General features: G+C 47.7%; 1 protein-coding gene across 1 annotated transcript in view; it reads left to right on the top strand.

Annotated features, from left to right (window-relative positions):
- The window catches only part of Urb1 (URB1 ribosome biogenesis homolog), a 60,450-nt gene that overhangs the window by 11,780 nt on the left and 27,031 nt on the right, over positions 1-21,639 (top strand). Inside the window, exons 6-20 of the mRNA XM_021184858.1 lie at positions 206-291; positions 1,688-1,822; positions 2,754-2,878; positions 5,577-5,772; positions 7,258-7,395; positions 9,417-9,590; positions 10,289-10,418; positions 11,057-11,173; positions 12,292-12,404; positions 15,038-15,157; positions 16,308-16,424; positions 16,815-16,953; positions 18,096-18,266; positions 19,081-19,274; positions 20,753-20,971. Of these exons, the coding sequence (XP_021040517.1) occupies positions 206-291; positions 1,688-1,822; positions 2,754-2,878; positions 5,577-5,772; positions 7,258-7,395; positions 9,417-9,590; positions 10,289-10,418; positions 11,057-11,173; positions 12,292-12,404; positions 15,038-15,157; positions 16,308-16,424; positions 16,815-16,953; positions 18,096-18,266; positions 19,081-19,274; positions 20,753-20,971 (2,174 nt within the window). The remainder of the gene's footprint in view (positions 1-205; positions 292-1,687; positions 1,823-2,753; positions 2,879-5,576; positions 5,773-7,257; positions 7,396-9,416; positions 9,591-10,288; positions 10,419-11,056; positions 11,174-12,291; positions 12,405-15,037; positions 15,158-16,307; positions 16,425-16,814; positions 16,954-18,095; positions 18,267-19,080; positions 19,275-20,752; positions 20,972-21,639) is intronic.

Genomic DNA, 21,639 nt, shown 5'->3' with positions numbered 1-21,639 from the left:
CTAAATGGGGCTGGGCAACTACCACCCTTCCTGAAAGTTCTGTGATTGTTTTACCTTGAGATGTCCTTGAGTCCCTGTGCCACGGAGCCAGTTTACTGTTGAAACTGTGTACCTGGCACAGAACTTAAATCAGGTGTGGCTTTATTTACTCTACATTTCAAAGTACCATGCGTTTATTTAGTTCTTTGCAACATTTATTTTTCAGAATTTATCCCCTGCATCTTTAGCTCAGGTATAAAGGAGGATAAGATCTCTACCATCAACATTTTATTGTCCACACTGAAAGCAAAGGTACGTGTCTGCTGTCTCGAGCATCTTGTTGTCTTTGAGGATGAGTAGAGGCCTGTCCCCACTCCCCGACCCCCAGGGTGCTTCAGGGCTGAAGCTGCAGTGAGGTAGCTTGGACAAGAGCTGCTTAGGCTTAAACTTGGCATTGGTGGGGAGTTAGTTTGGGGCTGGAAGGTTAAAGAAGAGCGGGAACGCAAGCAGCCTGGCCGCTTTGCGACGATAAGGGAGAAGCTGTCACAGGAACGCAGCTGCAGCAGTTTGGACTGTAAATTGCAAATGATACTTTCTTTACAAACCTGCCCCAGTGTTCATTTGAGTCATGTTGCATATTCTGCCTGTTTCAGATATCTTAAGAAACATTTAAAACTTGGTAAAAGGATCACGGATTGTATATAGATAGAAACCTTCAGTGATCAGTGAACACACTGACCCTCTGAAAAGAAAAGGTAGAACCCAGTGCTTTAAAAAAGACTAAGAAGCACGGGTGACTTTACATCAGGGATTCTCCTCACTCAGGGTGACTGACCCATTCTCTGCTACGGGAGAGCACCTGAAGATGTCTGGAGATAGTTCTGATTGTCACGGTGGCATGGTACCAACAGTCCCTTATGGATAAGACCAGTGACGTTACAACACATCCTGCGGGGCAGCTCCCAGAGTAGAGGCTGAGAAACCCTTCACCTAAAGTAATCTGAGCTCACCACATGGTACTCAGTGCTAGCAAAGATGCAGCGGAAATGAGTGCTTTCCGAGAGAGCGTGCTGAGCGGGAGGCATGAAGCGTCAGTCTTATGTATGCTTACATGCTATGCCATTGCATTATATACTTGAACCACCCATTTGGAACACAATTTCCTGAAGCTCAGTAACAGCGGTTTGGGGGTAGCCCTGGGTGGTGCTAAGATCTTGATGTGGGTCCTTATACGTAAGAACCGATGCCTGCTCCCTAGACAGAAATGTGGTTAAAAAACAAAACAAAACAAACTATGTAGCCCTATGCTGGTCATGGCTTTGCAGGGAACAGCCTGAGTGTGGGAATACCTAATACCAACACCACAGGAACCGTGATATCAGTTATGGTCCAGTCAGAGCACAGAAGGACGCTTAGCTCTTCAAAATGACGCTCTGAGAAAAGCTAAATCATGTAAATAAAAGAAACATCCAAACCACAAATAAATATAATCAGTGTGCATTGTGGTAGGAGGGAGGGGCTAAAAACGAAACACACCAAAATGCTCAATGGGTACACTAAGATACTTGGGAATTTGGCAGATTCTCTATTTCTTTTTCAGTTTTTCCTTTTCTTTGGTAAAGTATCTTTCCTCGGCACGCATACGTTTATCATGGTAGCATATAGAGATGATTGACTTTCATTTTCTTTCTCTTCTTACTGTATCCAGGTGGTTCACAATAAAAACATCACGAAAACCCAGAAGGTGCGTTTCTTTACTGGGCAGTTTCTGAACCATATAGCTGCTCTCTACAACTGGAATGGGATCACAGATGTCACTCCAGAAAAGCCAGAAAGCGTTGCGGTGAGTCGCAGAGTCACAGTCAGGATACGAAAACTTCTGAGCCCTGTCTCAGACCTCTGAGGGAATGTCATTTGATCTATTTTTTTCTGACTTATGGCTATATAGTTAAGTTAATTCTTTGCAAGGTATAATACAGTTCCTGTAAGATTTTTATTCTAGTCTTGGAACAATGAGAGTACTGCTATTTTGTTTTTAATGAGAAGACAATTACCTCCTGGTGGAGTGACTCCCTGGCTGGCCCTGAAGTACCTGATTGTGGTAGGTTTAGAGGACTCCTCCAGGCTGCCTCTTCCTCCTCTTGCTTGGCTCTTTTCCTTTTTAAGATATCCAGCTTTTGTAACTTTCTTATTTCAGAATTCTGTCCAGAAGACCCCACATTTTTGCTTATGTTGTGATTGTAAATTCATGAGCTAAATTAAAGCCGTCCCCCTCACATTGGTCCGATCCCCGCATTCATTTTGGGTTTCCTTGGATGCTTCTGAACACCGACTTGGCTAGCCTGGCAAGGACTCAGGCTCACTGTTAAGTTGATGGCCATTTGCCTCTTTAGAGCCTGCTTTTGCTTCTCTCTCGGTGACTCGCCCTCTCCTCTGCTTTAAACACTGTTGTATGTTCCTCACCAGGAATTCCCACAGGCTGACAGCCGCACTCGTGAACGTGGGCTTTTATTCAAGAGCACAAGACAAATCTTAGCCATTTTTAACCTTTTAAAGTTTAAACTTACAAGCTGAATCTCATCCTTCTTAAGAGTGTTGTGTCATCCTGATCAGTGTATATCTACTGCCTGGGGTACTTGTTTGCCTTTTCAATTGACCTCAAGTATTGATTTAAAGTACATCCCGAGTTGTTATCATCATGTGATATTGCCCAGTTTTTATTTTGTAGCTGTCACTAAGGACCTTGGGATTGATGGTTTATTAAATCCTTCTAGATACCAGCTGAAGAGGCGGGGAAAGCCATGGTGAGGGACCTCGTTCATAACTTCCTGATAGATCTCTGCTGTTCTCGAAAGCATGGGATTAGTTTTTATGATGCCTCTTTGGGAACTTCTGGCAGGTAAAGTACATTGCTCTGTGAACCCCTGTGTGTATGTTTCTTAAAGGGAGGCAGATCCTGACGGCCCAGTGGAATCCAGCTAAGTGATAGAACTGTGGTGCTTCAGGTCGGAATCATGGACGTGATTAAATTCATTTAGGGGAGATTTAGAGAGTGTGTATTTATCAGTGCCCTTGGAGGCAGTAGACTCACAGTTGCAATTCAGGCATACAGATAAAGGTCCATTTACCAAGGAGAAGGTAGTGGATGTGTGTATTTAAAGACAACAATGTCCTTGGATCAGAGAAAGAGCCCCTAGAGTGGACCTTCCCAGGGAGGGAAGCTCCTGTTGACACAGGCTTATTAGCAACCCTGAGCTCTGTTAGCCCAGTTTTGCATAAGGTAACCACAGAGGGGCCAAAGCACTTACCCTGTGAGTGGCAGAGACTGCACTGGGTGCAGGAAATCTGATTCCAAAGCTAAACAGCCCCTGCTCCTCCAGCATGCTGCCAGTGGGGAGGACTTCAAAGGGGGGGTTGTGGCTTTTATTTCCTCATTCATAGTTACAAGATTTTATCAGTAAGGACCAAATCTAATGGTATTACTTTTTTAGTGTATTTTTTTAGTCAGATATATATATATATATATATATATATATATATATATACACCTCCTTTTTTTTTTTTGCCCCACCTCTGTTGAGTAATAAAAGATGAGCATGCTTTCTAGTCCTTAGTGATTTATTTTCTCCCTCCTGGCTACAGAGCATTTCTTTTAAGAATTTAGCCTGGTGGCATGTCTTTAATCCCAGCATTTGGGAGGCAGATGGCTCTCTGAGTTCAAGCCCAGCCTGGACTACATAGGAAGTTCCAGGATAGGCTGAACTATATCGTAAAGAGACTCTGTCTGAACAAACAAGCCGGTCAGTGATGGCGCACGCCTTTAATCCCAGCACTTGGGAGGCAGAGGCAGGCGGATTTCTGAGTTCGAGGCCAACCTGGTCTACAGGGTGAGTTCCAGGACAGCCAGGGCTCCACAGAGAAACCCTGTCTCGAAAAAAGCAAGCGAACAAGCACAAAAGAATTCAGTTACTTCTAACTTGTAACTGGAGTTACAGCTGTAGGGACATAACGGATACCTTCAGCTTGGTGGCATGGTGGGAAATCTGCCTATGACTATAGATTTGTTTTAAGGGTATTCTGATTAAATTTACTACATTTATTTTATCTTTTAATATTATTTTCTATTTTTATTTTATTCTGTGTGCTGGGAATCACACCTAGGGCATTAAGCCTTCCAGGCAAGGCCCCTACACCTGAGTGTATCTCTAGCCCTGACTTAATAGGAGCTTTTTTTCCTCATCAGAATGAAGTCATTTTCCTATTAAGGTGCAACTTAAGGATTTTAGGATTTGGTACGATGTTAGAACTGTTACTGTTACTTACATGCCTCTAGGTGATTCCCCTTTTATTACTATGCCCTGAGAAAGATGGTCACTTAGTAAGCATTTAGAGCATCAGTTGAAGTGCTTATAAGTTTGCAAAAACTGTAGTTGATGTGGAAGTTTTGAAGCTATTGGCAGACACTAAGTGTTGTATTTAGGGGCTGAGGAGGGAACAGTGCGCTGTTGGAAGTGGAAAGAGCAGAGGAATTCAAAGCAGGTTGCCCCGACAGTCATAGGACTCATCCCCTTATTTCTTCTGGTCCCCATACAAGTGCCACCACTTCAGGGAAGCTTACCCTGATAATCCTGTTGTTAAGATAGCCCCTCTGTTGTCACTCATTTTGCCTAGCCAAGACTTCTGTGGCTTTTCACCACCAGGTGTAGTTATTTCTTTGTTCATAGTCTGATTGATGAGAAGTAAGAGCAGAGACTGTTCATTGTCCAGGATGGTGGCTGCCATACCGTAAGTGATCACTGAAGACAAGGGGCCAGCATAGAGCGAGGGATGGCAGCCTTTTCTGTGGGAGCCAAGTAGTAGATCAAGCTTGACAGGCCAGTCTCTGTGACTGCCCAGCACTGCTGTTGTGACCTGAAGTGATGATAGACAAAGACAGATGGCTATAACTGTCAAGGGTAGGTGGTAGCCCATAGTATGACAATCTAGGGAGCCATTTAAGAGCAGACAGCAAAGCCTGGGTACATTGGCTGCTCTGACCACCCAGGGTCAGGCAGCTGTGGAGAGTAGTCTTAAGGCTCAGGGCAGATGAAGCATGGAGCCTGAAGCTTCAGCTTACAAGATCCTGGGTCGGGGCTCCCTGGGAGGCTTAGTGTCAGCAGGGTTTCCTGCTGGCTTTTGTTTGCTGCCCAGGCTGGTCTAGAGCTTGCACACTTAAAACAGCCTTCCCACTACAGCCTCTTGAACAGCGTGAGTTTCAGAAATGTGCTGCCATGCCTGGCTTTACTCTCATCCTCATCCTATGCTTGAAGATGCTCCGCCTATTTGGGGACACCATGACTCTTTTCCCATAGGATTCCTTCCCTAGGGCTCCAACTGCCAAGTGAGGTGAACTAGACACCTTTTCAGCCATTCAGAAGTAAAGGAGGGAGATTAAAGCCCTTTGTGTCCCCTCAGGCCAAGGCATACCCTGTCGGGTGGGTACCCTGGAGAGAGTGTACTCACTGTCATGTGACTGTGTGTCTCTGAAAGTGACTCCAGTGCTCAGTGTATTTAAACTTGTCTTGTTGACCTTTCTGGTCTTGTCTCTGTCCTAACAGAGGAGGCAACCTGACACTCTTGCACTTCTTGTTGAGTTTGAAAACTGCAGCTGGTGATGAGCTGGTGGCCTCACTTGTGGTGAGCATTCTGAAGGTGTGCCCGGACCTGCTGACCAAATACTTCAAGGAAGTCACATTTTCCTTTCTCCCAAGAGTGAAGTCCACTTGGCTAAACAACGTGAAGCTGCTAAACAAGGTACAGAGCTGAGCCAAGCTGTTGGCGGGTAGGGCCGTCCGAGGACTGGAGCCAGTGCAGTGCGCGTGCTGGTCTGCTGGGGTGAGCACTGAAGCCTGGCTCAGGGACAGGGTATTGGAGACCATGGGATTTGGTGGCCTTGGCTATGGCAGCATTGGTTTCTCACTGAGCAGGATTTGGAATTTTCCCTCTTGGTTCAGTTGAGCTCATTTCTGATCCTTGGGAGTCACAATTGAGGCTGATATCAGTGGCATCTGAACAGAACACTAGAACTTGCAGGAAGTAATGCAGTGTTTGAGTGGTGTGACTATCCGGGTAGCTAGCCCATTCTTGAATGCTTGTGACCAGGAGGGGTTGTGTGGGTAGGGGTGGAGTGGGATTTGTTACTCAGTATAATCTCTACAAGCTTGTTTGCGAGCATGGCAATCCTCCTGTGTCTTCCCCACACACCACTGGGGCTGCAGAACATGCACAGCTGTCTTAGTCAGGGTTTCTATTCCTGCACAAACATCATAACCAAGAAGCAAGTTGGGGAGGAAAGGGTTTATTCAGCTTACACCTCCAAACCGCTGTTTATCACTAAAGGAAGTCAGGACTGGAACTCAAGCAGGTCAGGAAGCAGGAGCTGATGCAGAGGCCACGGAGGGATGTTCATTACTGGCTTGCTTCCCCTGGCTTGCTCAGCTTGCTCTCTTATAGAACCCAGGACAACCAGTCCAGGAATGGCACCACCCACAAGGGGACCTCCGCACTCAATCACTAATTGAAAAAATGCCCCACAGCTGGATCTCGTGGAGGCATTTCCTCAACTGAAGCTCCTTTCTCTGTGATAACTCCAGCTGTGTCAGGTTGGCACACAAAACCAGCCAGTACACACAGTCATGCGTGGTATTTTGCATCCAGTGCTCTTGCTCACTGAGGCAGCTCTGTAAATCTGAAGTTTGAAATGCTCTAAGATAAGAAACTTGAACATCATATTGGTGTTCAGAGAGTTGTGGGTCTTGGATTTGCAGATCACACTTAACTATAAATGAAACAAGTAGAACTATAGTAGTGACACCTAGTGTGGCTTCGCTTCCTCTCTGATTTATGGTCTTCAGTTGGGGACATTTCCATGATGGTTGGCTTCTGCCTCAGATTGGCCTTTTGACTCATGGTTTCCTTAGAGCACCTGTGAATACAGGCCTCCTAAGTCCCGTGAGAAGCACTCATCTTGGCCGAGCATAGAAAAGCTGCCCTGTGCCAGCTCTGTTCTGGGAACTGCTTCTATTGCTCTCCAGCCCTATGCTGCTGAAGGGGCACTTGTGTGATGTTATAGACTGGCTTGAATTCTTACGGTGTAGCTTGGTTACTGTGTGTCTAGTATTCTCATGGAGGTCCAGCTTTGACATCCTAGCAGTTTGTGTAGTGATATATAGTGGATTTGGGGGACTTACACATAGTATTTCTTCCATCTGTAACTCAGTCTCTCTCTTCCTTTTGTAGATCTATGAGGCCCAGCCAGAGATTTCCCCGGCCTTTTGGACCAGAGAGTTTATCCCATTGCCAAGGCTCCTGGCGATGGTGATGGTGACCACAGTGCCTCTGGTGTGCAATAAGATCATGTTCACTCAGGCATTAAATGTAAGTCACAGGGAAAGAGAGATGACTCAGTCAGTGGTTAAGAGGCCTGGCTCTTCCAGAGAAGATAAGTTCAGTTCCCAGCAAGTGTTGACTTACAACCATCTGTCACTTCGGTTTCAGGGGATCAGACACCCTCTTGTGGCCTCTGCTGTCAGTGTATGTACATGTGGTTCATGTGGTGCCAGATATACATGCATTCAGGCAAAGCACACACACACACACACACAGCTTTCTCTTGCAGAGCCATCTACGGCGTGTGGTCCCTGAAAACACCTGCTGATGGTATATGACTGTTTTGTCAGACAGAGCTTTGGCTTGAAGTCACCAATGAGGGCAACTGTGCACCTGGGGTTAGCCATTTCTTCTGGCACTGATTAGCATGGTGTCTTCAGCTCTGCTTCAGCATACTGTGGGGACCCCTGTCTCTCTGCACTTCTGTAGGGTGTGTGGATGTGGGAAATGTTAGAGGAAGGGAAGAAGCTGCAGTAAGACTTCATTCATTCAGGATATCTGGAAATAGTGGCAAAAGTTTCAGCCAATCTCTTAATTCTTTCAAGGGCCTAATAGACCAGGGTTAGATTTCCTTTTACATCGAGGAACAGCTGTTTTCAGGCAGTGCTGGGGGAAAGTGATACTTATAGTGTGTTTCATGATTTAGTGGCTAAGAGCACTTGCTCGTCTTCTGGAAGACTCACTTTAGTTCCCTGCACCCATGTTGGGCAGCTCACAGCTGCCTGTAGCTCCACCTCCAGGACATCTGATACTGTCTCCTGACCTACAGACACCTGCACTCATGTGCCTATACTCACACTCAGACACACAGACACAGCACACACACAAACCAAACTTTAGAAAAGAATTGACATTTTATTTCTGGTAGCGTTCCCCATATTCCATCAGAAACATCACTGCGGGTTCCTGTTTTTTGCCACAGTGTACTGGGCCCACCCTCTTTTGCTAATAGGACCTGTGGGTCCTGGAACATCAATCACTGAGTCTCTGAAGTCATTGAGGTCCTTGACAGACTTCATGGTTGTTCTCTAACTAAGGAGCTCTGGGCTAGTGTCAGAAGTCTGTGGTGTGGGTTGCTTTTGTGTTACTCATCTTTTGTCGCTATTCCAACGCCTTAAGTTGTGTAATTGTGCATAACTTTTAGGGGCTAACGTCCAAGGTTGAGTGACCTCGTGTGTTTAGTTAGGCTTTAGTGAGGCCCCACTTACTGTGTCATGAGCAGCAATGGATGAGCAAAAAGAGCCACAGTGTTTGCCGAGTGGGCGGGAACACATGGCGAGGAAGGAGCTGGCGACTACCGAGGGGCTGGTTTACTTGTTTATTCACTTGTGATTTCTTGATGGTCACGTGGTCCTCTTGCCTCAGTCTTCTGGGTGCTAGAACTACAGGCATGCAGCATGCACCACCAATCCTGGCCCAGGTTTGTTTTGTTTTTGTTTTTGTTTTTTTTTGTAACAACACTTGCTTCTAGAAATCAACTCATGCCATGAGAACTGTGTTAACTCACAGCTTAAGCCTACGCAATGGCCCGACCTCCTCTCACTACCACCATATTGGAACTAGACTTTTAGCATATACTTTTGGGGGCAGATTTTATTGAAGTCCTCAAAGTTGCTTAGTCTTCATCATGAGCAACCTGCCATGTTTTCTTGACTTCTTTCTGCCTTACTTCATGTGAGTGCTTCTTATGGACCTCAAGTGGCTGCTAGGGAGAGACCCTGTGCTGTCACTGCAGATAATACGTAATAGCTGAGTGTTGTCTGGGAGGACTGACTAAGAAGTACATGCAGAACAAGGTCTACTGTGGGGCTCTGCCTACAGGGGCTGCTTGCTGGCAACTGCTGTCGTGTAATAGAGTAGATGTCTAAGGTCCCCAGGTCACATCTTCTCAGTGGAGAGTCCTGCCGTCTCTTTTGCTTTTCCCCAATAGTAACCTGAAGAGCAAGAGCCCTTCAAGCACCGTTGTCCCTGAGACACACATGTGACTTTTAATTCTCTTTTCTTCCCAGTTGGACAGCATACCTGTAAAACACTCAGCATTATCCCTTATTTCGGACATTTTGAAGAGAGCATTAAAAACAGTTGACCACTGTCTGGACAAAGAGACATGGCAAGATTCAGACGTGTACACAGCTGAGATGATGGAAGAATTTGTTCAGCTCTTCAGAGAAGCCTTGGGCAAGGTGGGTTGAGGTCCAGGTTTGAATTTTCACTGCAGACCCCTTCACCAAGCACAGAAGAAAGAAAGAGTTATCCTGGGACATTGGGTGGGAGCCGAGGGCTGTGTCCTCTTAGCTGCTGGATAGAGAGGCTAGCAGGGAGTGCCCAGGAGCAGCTGGTAAAATGTTTGCTTGTAGATGTCACTTAGACCTCACAGAGCTGTGCGCGAGCTAGGGGCCAGAGTGTGGCTTGCTTTTGCACGGAAACGGGGGGGTTCTCATTCTAGCAGGACCTGGGGCGCATTTGAGGCTGTGCCGTGCTTCTTTCCCTACCTGTAAGTGCACACACGCTGATGTTGTGCGATGGTGCTCTGGCTCCAGTTAGAAGGGAATGAGTGTTGGTGGCTGGAGAACATCTGTTTTCTCCATGGCTAATTCTGCTTGTAAGACATGGCTTCTACACACGGCAGCAGTGTGGAGCCCCTGTTGGTAGTTGGCAGTGTTTCCGAGAAGAGTCCCTCCTGTCCCACTGCCTGGTTTGAGTGAAGACTGAGTGCAGTTGTGGGATACACTGCAAGCTTCCAGGGATGCGCTGTTCTCGCCCTCTCTTGGTTCCTTCTCTGGTTTGCTTTTGCTTTCTCCCTGTTAATGCATCAGGTCGTTGATGTCTTGCCGTGTTTCAGATGATTGATTTTTAATCTTTGCATCTCTTCTACACTTAGATTTTGCCAGATCTGAACACTGTTATTTGGGTCTGGCAGTCATTTAAAAAGCAAGAGATTAAGGAGGACCACGAGAAAGGGAAGAAGAGCAGTAGCAAGATGCCTGCTGTCTCTAAAGCTGTCCAGCATGGTGAGACCCTCAGCTGTTTCTGCTGACCTGGGACAGAGATGTCGGGCAGCCGGGATGGCTCCCCAGAGGATCCTCAAGCAGTTCTGTGTCAAGGCTCCTCTGGGAGGGCACAAAGATTCTTGTATCCTTCTTTGCTTAGGGGGAAGCATTATGTAGAATTGTAAATTTTAGTATCAGAAATAGTTTCAGTCTTTATATGCCAGCACCATGTCTCTCTGAAGATTTGACCACCCATGCTGTGTGAGTGGGTAAGGACTCTTGGTTGCTGTGCACATGGAGTGGGCTACAAGGCCCATCTTGTGTTAAAATATGGTATTGGCCAGGTATGATTTTCCATATTTAGACACTACAGGGCAGTCCTTACTGTGTATCCCCACTGCTTAGATGGGGACAGGAAGCCTAGATATTGGTAGGTAGCCTTGCTTTATTGCTTAGCCAGGCTACCACAGTAAAGAAGGCTTAAGACCAGTCCCTGGAGCAGCATCCACCCTGTTACCACACTGGCCCTGAAGTGTCGTCACTGTGTTTCTGTAGCCTGAGTATGTATGCAGTTGGCTAGGGCTGTAGTGTGGATGCTTACCTGATCAGGGACAAAGACACATATTTGTCCTAACGCATGTTGTCTCCCTTTGGTGCAGATGATGCAGAAACAATTCTTCTGAAATCAGTTCTGCTCCAAGTCATATGCCTCTACCAGCAGGTCGTTCCCCACGTGATCATGCAGTACAACTTTGACTTCAGCAAGCTCCTAAAAGGTGGGTCTTAAGGGACTGCATGTGAGCCGCCTCTGTTCCTGCCAGTAGGGATAAAGGACACTCCAATAAACTGCAGCAAGAGTCTAGGAGCTGAGGATCAGGAAGGGGTAGTGTAGGTAGTTTATCAGCAGATGTTATCTGCCATCATAATTTATTTGTCCCACTATTTTCTCTGCTAGCTGGAGTCCATATTACATACTTATTGAACACATAGGATATCAGTGAGAGTGGAGAAAAGCCCACCAGCCTGGGCAATGCTCAGGGTTGCTCCCAAACTAGGTGATTTGGTACTTACTCCAAGGCAAGGGTGCAAGGGGACAGAAGAAAGGAGAGCCCTGCAGAAGGGACATGCCATCCTGTTTATACAGAGGTGCAGTGTGCATGGCTACATTGTGTTTTACTTGAGTGAGTCAGGCTCAAGCCATCTTGTATAAATTATCATCATGCTGGTCTGGACACAGTTCCTTGATGATCAAGTTTACCTAATAAAATCGACGTTATAATTGGGCCTACAGATGACTTGCAAAAATACCATTCTTGGAATTTATATAAGTTACTGAAATAATTATTTTCAAGACTTGTAATTAGCATTTTAATCATCAAGGGTGAAAAGTTGTCTTTTCCACGTGAACATGAAATTTACAGAGATACGGCCGTGTAGGTCTTAGTAGCAGTATCCTTCCCAAGCAGGAGAGGACTCTAGAGAACAGGCTAGGGAACGGGGTCAGTGGTCAGGCTTGGCGGCCATAGTCTCTCTCCACAAAATACTTATGGCTTGGATAATAGGGCCTGTTCTCTGCATAGTGTAATGGGGTGATATAAGCGTCATGAGTTCGGGACCACACTTAGAGGTAGCATGATATGCTCTAGTATGGTGACTTCAGTTATAATTATAGTTAAAATTGGCTAAGGGACAGACAAGGGTTGTTTTGGGCATGTACAATTTGGACTTTGGTTGACAAATCCCCATAGTCATCAGGTAGGGGGTGTCAAGAGAGGAATGTTTCCCACAGCCTTAGGGAGCATGGAACACAGGGAACAAATTATATCTTTTTTTCTTCTCTGAGTCAGGGTCTCAATTCTGGGTAATCTTGTGTTTTCCTGATCTCTGGCTGCAGGCATCATCTCTGAGCAGGGCCCTCCTCAGGAGGTCCCGCCCATCCTGCAGCACCACATGCTCAAGGTGGCCCTGGAACTGCCTGCTAACAAGTTTTTGTGGCTAAAGGCACAGGTAGGAGTCGGACATCTCCAGTCTTTTTCTGCAAGTGTGCTCGGCTGGCTTTCACAGTTCTGTCAGTGAACACACTTGGAAATAAAGCACATCGCTTTCCCTTTGACCTCACCCTGAAAGAACTCAGTAGCCAGGATGGGAACACCACTGTGCTAGCAGAGAGCTGGCTGGCAGAAATGCTGGCAGATATTGGGCACAGTGTTTGCATGTCTTCAGTAGCATTTTCTAGGGCCAGAATGTTCACTCATGTAGGGAAGGTCACCAGGCACCAGATGTTCACCTGTGCCCTCTAACCCTCGATGCTGTCCCTCCTGTGCACTGAGGGATGACCAGCAAGATTACATGTGCTTCTGAGTGCCTCAGGCCGTACAGTGGCTTGGCTCCTGTGTGCCTGTTTATAGAGAGCCAGTAGCATGGAAAGGCGTGCTGACATTTATACACAGCATTTTCAGAAAGGTGTCTGTATTTGCATGATGCTCTCTTTCTGAGTTGAGGACAATTCATAATTGCATAAGGACTTACAAGATAGCAGGTTACACAAAGTGCTTTGGCTGCTCCACCCATACCATGCCCAGCAGGCTGCTGGGGTCAGAGAGAGTTCAGGACACATGTGCAGTGCTATAGCTCGGGACTGAGCCCAGGTAGTGCTGCCCACAGTCCTCCTGTCAGCCTTCAGCTGGCTCCTTCCTGAAGTGACGTGCTGTATGTTGATAGACTTTCATACCGGGAGAGTTGGGCTCCACTTAGAAAGAGAGAAAAATGGTCCTTTTTTACACTGGTGCTAGGGATAGAACCTAAAGCCTGCATGTACCAGTTAAGCACTGAGCCACTGAGCTACCTCTCCTTCATACGTTTTTTTTTTTTTTTTTAAATAAAAGAAACTTGGACCTCACCTTAAAAGCAAAGCAATCCAGATCATAATATGTTGTGGAGTAGCAGGCAGTGAGTCAAAGGAGTAGGAGAATTTACATGTAAACCAATGCAAATGTATCATTAAGTTAGTAAAAGAAAAATATAATAATAGTTATCATTCAAAGGGAGAGGATACAAGCATGGATGTGTGCACATGTGCTTGCACACTCACAACTATTCACACATGTGTGTGTACAGGCCATTACTAGAAAGAAGCTAGGACACCTGCTCTCTCTAGGAGGAGACGTGGAGGGTGGAGAAAGGAGCTTAGTCCCTGTACTTCAGTTTCCCTGCAAACCTTTACAAGTAAACGTGAAATCCTCTTCAAATGTCCAGTCACTAACCAATAGCTGCACCATCTTATCTGCATATCAGGTCAGCACTTTGAGAGTGATAGAAACCATGGAGGCAGAGAGCAGTTATCAAGTAGAAGGGACAGCAAATGACACACAGTGCTGCGTAGTCCTTCCTTCAGCACTTTGTGACATGACACTCTGAGTGCTTTTGGATCCTGAGTATCACAAGAAGTGTCACACTAAGACATGTTTCCCACACAATCTTTGTCCATGAAAATTTGCCCAAAAGAGACCATTTAATGTGAAAGAAATGGCAACTCTTAGGACACTGGTTGACGCCTGGAGGTAGTGGCGCTCGCCTTTACTCCCAGCACCTGAGAGGCAGAGGCAGGGAGATCTTTTGAGCTTGATCTACAAAGCAAGGCCCAGCACAGCCAGGAATACACAGCTGTTGGGGAGGGGTGGGGGAGGGGCACTATACACACACACACACACACACACACACACCAGTAGCTGACATTCTGTGCTCTACCCACTTCATACTTCTGAAGTGCATCTTCTGTATGGGCATTGTGTACTGGACCAAGTTATCCCCAGAACTTTGTCATATTCAGGATCAGCCTCTCCGCTAAGGGACATGACACATTACATAGACTTTACAGAGTCTGGGCCAGGGCTCTGAGGCTCTGCACCTCTCTAAGACAGGTTTCTCAGCATGTGGGGCAAATGACCACAAGGGTCACCTAAGACCATCAGAAATCAGATACTTAACATTACACTTCATAGCCCTAGAAAAATTAAAGTTATAAAGTAGCAACGAAGTAGTTCTGTGATTGAAGTCAGCACAACATGAGGAACTGAACTAAAGGGTTGCAGCATCAGGAAGGGTGAGAGCCACTGATCTAAGGCACGTGTTCCCAGTCTGGAGGCTGTTATAAAGGCCTTATGATGTGTCCACTGAGTGGCTGCTGTGTTCACACGGTCCCCTGATGAAATGCAGCCCACACAGCCACCTGTGTGCAGTGTCTACACGGGAGCTTCGTTTCCAGGACACTGCTACCTTCTGGGACTTCAGTTTCTATGTAAGTCAGATAGGATAACAGCCATGCCACTCCTAGATTGAGGGGAGGATTCCGTGAGCCACATACATGAAGACCTTGAGCTGTGGCCCCTAGAAATGCTTACGTGTTGTTGCTGCTGCAGCAGCGGCGGCGTGTTACCATGTGCTGATGGAGGGTTTGAATGAGTGCCTAAAGTCTTTTCCGTGTAGCATCCCAGCACTGCTCTCTGATTGGTAGTTAAAGTGAGCTGACATGATGAGCCTGGCAGTGTGCTGAGCATGCAGTTAGTCACACGTCTGCTCAGCAAGTACTGCCCCTTGTTACTTGTGCATATTAACAATTTGAGATAACGTCCAAACCCTAGGAAGGCCCCGAGGCAGAAATCATTGGAGGAGAACGCTCGGTGTTTTACCTACTGATGAAGATGTTTGTGAATAGCAACCATTGGCAGCTCAAGTCCTCCACTAAGCTTCTGATCATGAAGGTACCTTGTAGCAGCTTCGCTTCTGATAAGCAGCTGCATGGCTGGCCTTGTGGTGGTGGCGTAAAATGGGCTAGGAGTACAGTAGAGGCTTATGAATTTTTTTATTTGGAGTATAGTAAATTTAAATTTTTTATAATGTTTTATTTGTTTATTTTGTGTCTGTGTGTATGTGGGGGGACCGGAAAGGTGAACTAGAAGTCAGTCAGGACAAGCACTCTGTGTATACTCTGGTCCCCTGGAAACTGTTGCAGAGCTGTGGCTTGTCCCTCCTTCCCACACTTCCCTGGGCCTCTCACCTTGTCCATCACCCCATCTCAGGTGTCCCCAGAGTGAGATGCAGGAGTGAGGACTTGGTCCCCTTGGCTTCTCTCTTGCATGTGGCACTCACTCCTCCAAGGTCACTTGACCAGCCAGACATGTAATACACTAATGCACGCCTGTGGTCTAGACTCGGGAGTTCTGATGCCACATTGCCACACCCTGTCTCAAAAACACTAATGGTGGTAGTCAGTGCCAAGATGAGACTTGGTGGTTTTCGCTGCAAGGCTACATTTTGAGCTTCTTACCTGAGCGGCTTGAGGCCGGCTGTTTTGGTCCCTGCCAGTGCAGCCATTTCCTTACCGACCTCATGACTGAGAACTGCAGAGGTACACATTGCAGTTGGGGGAGTTTTATGCACACTCCTGCAGGGCTCTGGGCCGTAAGAGCACTTAGCCCCTGTGCCCCCTACACCAGTGGACCATTACGAGGGTTACTTATTTGGCAAACAGGCCTTGTCTCACCCCAGGCTCTACCTTGGTAGGAGTGGTGGGCTTCTTACCTAGGCTTGCAGTTCCCCCAGGTCAAAGGTTGGATCACACGTGCTTCTCTGGTCTTTGTGGAAATCCAGAGAAAAACCAGTTCTCTAAGAACCACCTGGGCCATTCTCCTTCTCGGAGCTAAGGAAAGGAAAGGGTGCACACAGTAGTGAGAAAGGAGCCGTGCTGTCCCCAGGGGGCGTGGAGTGGTCTCGGCCCTGTGTCTCAGCAGCGGGGGTCCTGTCCCAGGAGAAGGGCTGCTGCACCTGTACGCTGGCACGCTGGTCTGAAACGTGTGCAGCTGACAGAAAGTAGGTTCTGCCCTGACCTTCCCATGGCTCCACTGCCAACAGATCCTTCGGGACACGGGTGTGTTCGAGCACACGTGGAGAGAATTGGAGCTCTGGCTGGAGCACCTGGACAGCGCTGCAGAGGAGCGCAAGGAAGCCGTCATTCAGTTCCTGGAGCGGGTAAGTAAGTGCGAGCTCCATGGAGCCGTGTGCGGCTCGGCTGGAGCGGCTGACTGGGCCACACGGAGCCTTTCTCAGGCACTTAGACTTGAGAGCCCACTCCACGTTAGCCTCTGAAAGAGCAATTCTTACTGCGTGCTTCTTGATTTTATTTGGGAAGCTTGTTTTTTCATGAAAGAATAAATTTAAGCCAAGTTAAAAACCAGAATAGAAGAGATATTTTCAAAATTGCTTAACGAAAAAAGCTTTTAAAATATTTTCAGTAAAATTATATTATTATTATTATCATTATTATTATTAAAGGCACTTCATATTTTCTTACCTGACCAAAGGCATTTTGAGCTTTCTCTTGTTGCCATTTAACTGTCTTCACCTGTCTTTTACGTTCAGATTTTACTGACACTGGTGACGAATCCTTACTCATACACGGACAAAGCCTCTGAGTTTGTCCAAGAAGCCAGCACCCTGCAGGCCTCTGTGGGGAAGCAAGATGCAGATGATGTCAGCATCCCCATCTCCCATATTGATGGTAGGTCTCATGCCCAGAACCTCAGGTCACCGTTAGACAGAGCAGGGCTTGTGCTGAGGCTTTGCTCAGAGCACAGACAGCTCAGTTGCTTGTGAGAAAGATGAGCCACTCTGGAAATGAAGCCATCTCACTTACAAACTGGGCCGTATAAGAAGAATTTAGCGCTGTGTTCCCGTGTGTGTGTGTGTTGTCTACCCTTGACAGATGTCAGAAACCTCGTTAACAGCTCTAAGGTGAGGACGGTATTGCTTTTCTCTAACATACAATTCAGAGAACTGGGAACAGAGACCAGATCACTTTGGCTCTCACAGGTTCTTCCGTGCAACTCCCAAGATTTGAACCTGTTCACCTAGCAGTTGATGGAAACAGATGCAGAGACTCACAGACAACCATTAGGCAGACATTGGGGAATCTTGTGGAAGAGGGGGAGGAAGGATTGAAGGAGCCAAGGAGTCAAGGCCTACACAAGAAAACCTTCAGAGTCAACTAATCTGGGCTCATAGGGGCTCACTGAGACTGAACCATAAACCAGAAAGCATGCATGGAATGGACCTAGACCTCCTACACATATGTAACAGATGTGCAGCCTGGTCTCCATGTGGGACTCCCAACAACTGGAGAAGGGTCCATCTCTGATTCTGTTGCCTGCCTTTGGATCCCTTTCCCCTAACTAGGCTGCCGATTCTAGACTCAGTAGGTAAAGATACACCTAGTCCTATTGCAAGTTGGTATGCGAAGGCGGGTTGATATCCATGGGAGGGTAGGTGAGAGGGAAGGGCTGGGAAAAGAGGAGGGAGGAGAGAAAAAGAGGTTTGAACCTAGGTGCCCAATTGCTGTCTATGCTATAGCCCTCTCAGGTATCAGCTTGCTTGTCTGAACTTGGGGTAAAGTTCCGCAGCTTTAGGTATCACCTCAGCGGAGTAGCCTGCACTTTGTCTAATACCATAAAGTCTGTAGACCTTGTCTTCACCTGTTCAGGCCCAAACTCTGGGAATCATTTTTCCTCTAGAGAAGTCTGAAAATGTGTTCATTTTGTTTTTCTCCTTTTATAAACATTCTCTTGCCTCTCCCTGTGTTGGACTGTTTCGAGTAGGATCCTCTGATGGCTCCTACTTAAGCTTGCCTCCCCTCTTCTGTCTCAGATGTGCTGGACATGGTGGACGTCCTGGTGGAAGGCAGCGAGGGCCTGGACGAGGATATTGGGTTCCTGTTAAATGAGGACATGATTCTGCTCACCTTCCCCTTCAGTGCTCTGGTCCCTGCAGCTCTGGAAGCCAGGAACAAGCTGCTCCTTGGGACAGAATGTGAAGCAGGTACCTGTGCATGGTTAGGGTGTTTGTGGTGTTGGGGTTGGGAATGCTGGGGGCTGAAGTGCTAAGGGCCAGCTGTCAGATTCTCCAGTGATGGACATACCCTGTAGCTCAGAGCACAGGGTGGATGTGAAGGCTCTGTTTACACAGCTCCATGGAACAGCCATAGCTGAGGTTTTCTTACCAGCACTCAGTCCTGCTGTCAGGGTAGCGACGATTCTTGGCTGTGTTGGGTTTCCTGAGTATCTTAAACCTGAGAGCACTCACAAATCATAGCAGTCTGGAGAGCCCACACTTCACCACAGCCAGGAGCCCACATGGCAATAGTTTGAGGGTAAAAAGTCTGTTTCCTGCCAGACCTTGTCATAGGCCAGAACAGGCCAGGTGGCTTTCCTGGTGGTGGTTTTCTGGGAAGTGGCCCAGGGATCTAGGCTCTTCCATCTCATCTGAAGGCATGGTTTCTATAATGGTTGGGCAAGGCAATCCTGGTTATCCTAGAGGATTTGGAGAGGGACTCGGAGAGGCCTGTGTGCCAGGACAGAAGAAGGGACAAGAAAGCCACCTGCAAGTCCTTGGCCCAGGTAGCTTTGGTCTAGCTGTATAAAACCTGGGTTTCCCCTTGCAGACCTGAAGACCTGGTTTCAAACCATGTGCTGTGTACATACACACATACTGAAATAGAGCCTTCCCACATGGGCATCTGACCCCTCATGGAGCTGCTGCTCCTGGGTCTGATGTGAATATGGAAGGGCATCAGGTCAGTATCTCAGAAGCAACCTCACTGATCCCTAACCCTGCCCACCCCGTTTCCTTGCAGGGGAAAGCATCATGGCATATATGACTGCAGTGTTGACCGACCTTCTCCATACCCAGAGGGACCCCCTAGCTCTTTGTCTTCTGCTCCAGTCTTACGACAAGTTTGAGCCTGTTAGCCTGCTCTGCAGTCAGCAGCTTGCCCAGTTTCACAGATACTACAGTCTCTGGATTCCTGCGCAAGCCCAGGAGGCCTTGGTGAGCTGCACTCACTGCCCCCGAAGTCTCTTCACTTGGTGCAGCTGGATGCGTAGCTGGACGGGCAGCTGCAGGGTCCAGATGCTGTGCTGGGCAGAGTTGGGCCTTCACCTTCCTCTGTCCTCTGCTTATGTGAGGAATGCCAGTCATGTTGTCACCGCTCCCTCATGACAGGAGTGCCTCGTCACTGCTTCTGCTTGGCCTCATCCTCCTTTTTCGTCCCACATAAAAGAAGTGTTTATCTCTCTGTCTTCTGGAGACCCTAGTGTTCTCAGCTAACATGCCTGCCCCTCAGCACGCCCCATGAGCTCCATACTGGGAAAGGAAATGGGGCGATGGGGAGGACCTGTGGAGTGGGATTCTTGCTCAGATGCTGTGTGTCTACACACCGGGGCACAGAGTCAACCTTGCTGTGGGTTTGTATGGATTCATTCCATCTCAGCTATGCTTAAAAATGCGGACAGCATAGGGCCTTTTTCTTATGATGGCAGCCATTTTGGTGGTGTTCTGTGTGTATTTTAAGCCATTTGATCCACTACCTCTGAGAGGTAGGCCAAGACTGATCACCCTTACACACGTGAAGAGAACTTGCACCAGCAGTTAGTGATGGGACAAGGTTTGGTCAGTCTGTTTGCAGAGCTTATGTTCAGAATAGGGATTGCCACTTTCTTCTGCAAGGAGGCCATGGTCACCAACAGTCACCAGATGGTTTAGTTCAGTGCCACTCTGCCTGTGCCAGCCGTGTTGGTGTCCACCCTCTGGAGTGGATCCCAGCTGGATTCATCCTTTGTGGTGCTTATTTAAACCTGGTTGCCAGGCTCTGGTCATAATCGGGACCTAGCTTGCCGCTATGGAGTGGGGTCCTAAGACCCAGCCTTTGTCCCACTGTCGCAGGTAATGCTGCTGCTACCCTGCTCCTCAGACCATGCTTTGAGAACCACTGGGCTTCTGGACACAGTGTCTGAGCTCATTAGCTGAAGGAAGTCATGTGTGTGAGTCATGTATAGATTTAGGTGGCAGCTTGGCGGTTATTAGTGAATAACTTGTTTGGAGCGGGACTGCTCTGGATCCTTCTTTTCCTTTAACTATTCCCCCCTCTCCAGTCCTTTGGACAAGATATTGAGGGGTGGGCAGGTAGCTTGCAGCAGGCCTTTGCTTTAGGTGGGGTGCTTTTCTAGTTTGCAGCAAGTCTTCCTGCTAACACAGTGATCAAACCCCACGTCTGAGGCAGTCAGCTCCTCACTGAAAGGTCCGTTGTACCGAGTGCTAGGTACCTGTGCATTCTGTCAGCAGGTACACTCTAGGATAATCTCTGGCTGTCAGTGTTGGGATGGAGTTCCCTTGAGTACAGTGCCACACTGCCCTGCATGCTTAGTGTGAAACGCCCTTCATTACACATTACCACAGTTGTCAGCAGTGTGTGTAGCCTTTGCTTCTGAGGTCGTTTCCTTCCCATCCTTTCCTTTTTGATCCCTCAGCCGCTGCAGGTGTCCGGCAGCTCGGGACCATGTACACCCCCGCCATCTTCCTGCTTCTCCACGCTGCTGCAAACAGCCTATGAAAGCCGGACACTTGGGGATAAGAGTGTTCAGGCACAGCTTCTCGATGCTGTCCCAAGCCTGGCTCTGCAGCACATGCTGCGCTCAGCCAAGCAGGTACTGCTGTACCTCAAGAGCACTGTGGAGAACTTCAGCCAGGTCAGTGCCTTCCCTTCTCCTCCAGCCCCTCACATGCAGAGCATGTGCTCTTTTGAGTCTGCACCACGGGGAGGGACAGGAATCTGGATAATGCCACAGGCAGACCCCAATTCTAGGACCTGACTCTTAGCTCTGCAGTTTCCGTGCTGGGCCCCTCCTTGAACAGCTGTGCAGAGGCAGCAGCACTCATCTGTTGGGGTAGTGTGTGGACTCAGGACAAGGCCCTTCCTGTGGTGACTGGCCATTGCAGCATGGCCAGGCTCGTCTTCCATAGTTTGTGAGTCCAGCAGCTCACATTTGAACTCGGCTGCTGTGCTTTTACACTTTCCTACGTTAGGTTTCCTGGCTGACCCGGTCCTCTTATTAAATAAAAAAAGCCAGGGGGTGGTACACATTACCTTTAATTACCTTTAGTCCCAGCACTCGGGAGACAGGCAGACTGATCTCTGTGAGTTCCAGGATAGTCAAGGCTGCAAATAGAAACCCTGTCTTGAAAAATCAAAACCACCCTCCCCCCAAAAACCAGCCTTCATACATTTATTTATTTACTTTCGTGTTGTGCACATGCGCGCATGTGGAGGCCAGAGGCTGGCATGTAGGAGTCGATTTTCTTTCACTGTGGCTCCTGGGGACTGCACTCAGGTCATCAAGCCTAGTGCCTTTACCTG

The sequence above is a fragment of the Mus caroli genome, chromosome 16 (assembly GCF_900094665.2).
Source record: "Mus caroli chromosome 16, CAROLI_EIJ_v1.1, whole genome shotgun sequence".
In the NCBI taxonomy this organism is placed as follows: domain Eukaryota; kingdom Metazoa; phylum Chordata; class Mammalia; order Rodentia; family Muridae; genus Mus; species Mus caroli.
The sequence above is the reverse complement of the archived record's forward strand: the minus strand, read 5'-3'. Positions and strand labels throughout refer to the sequence as shown.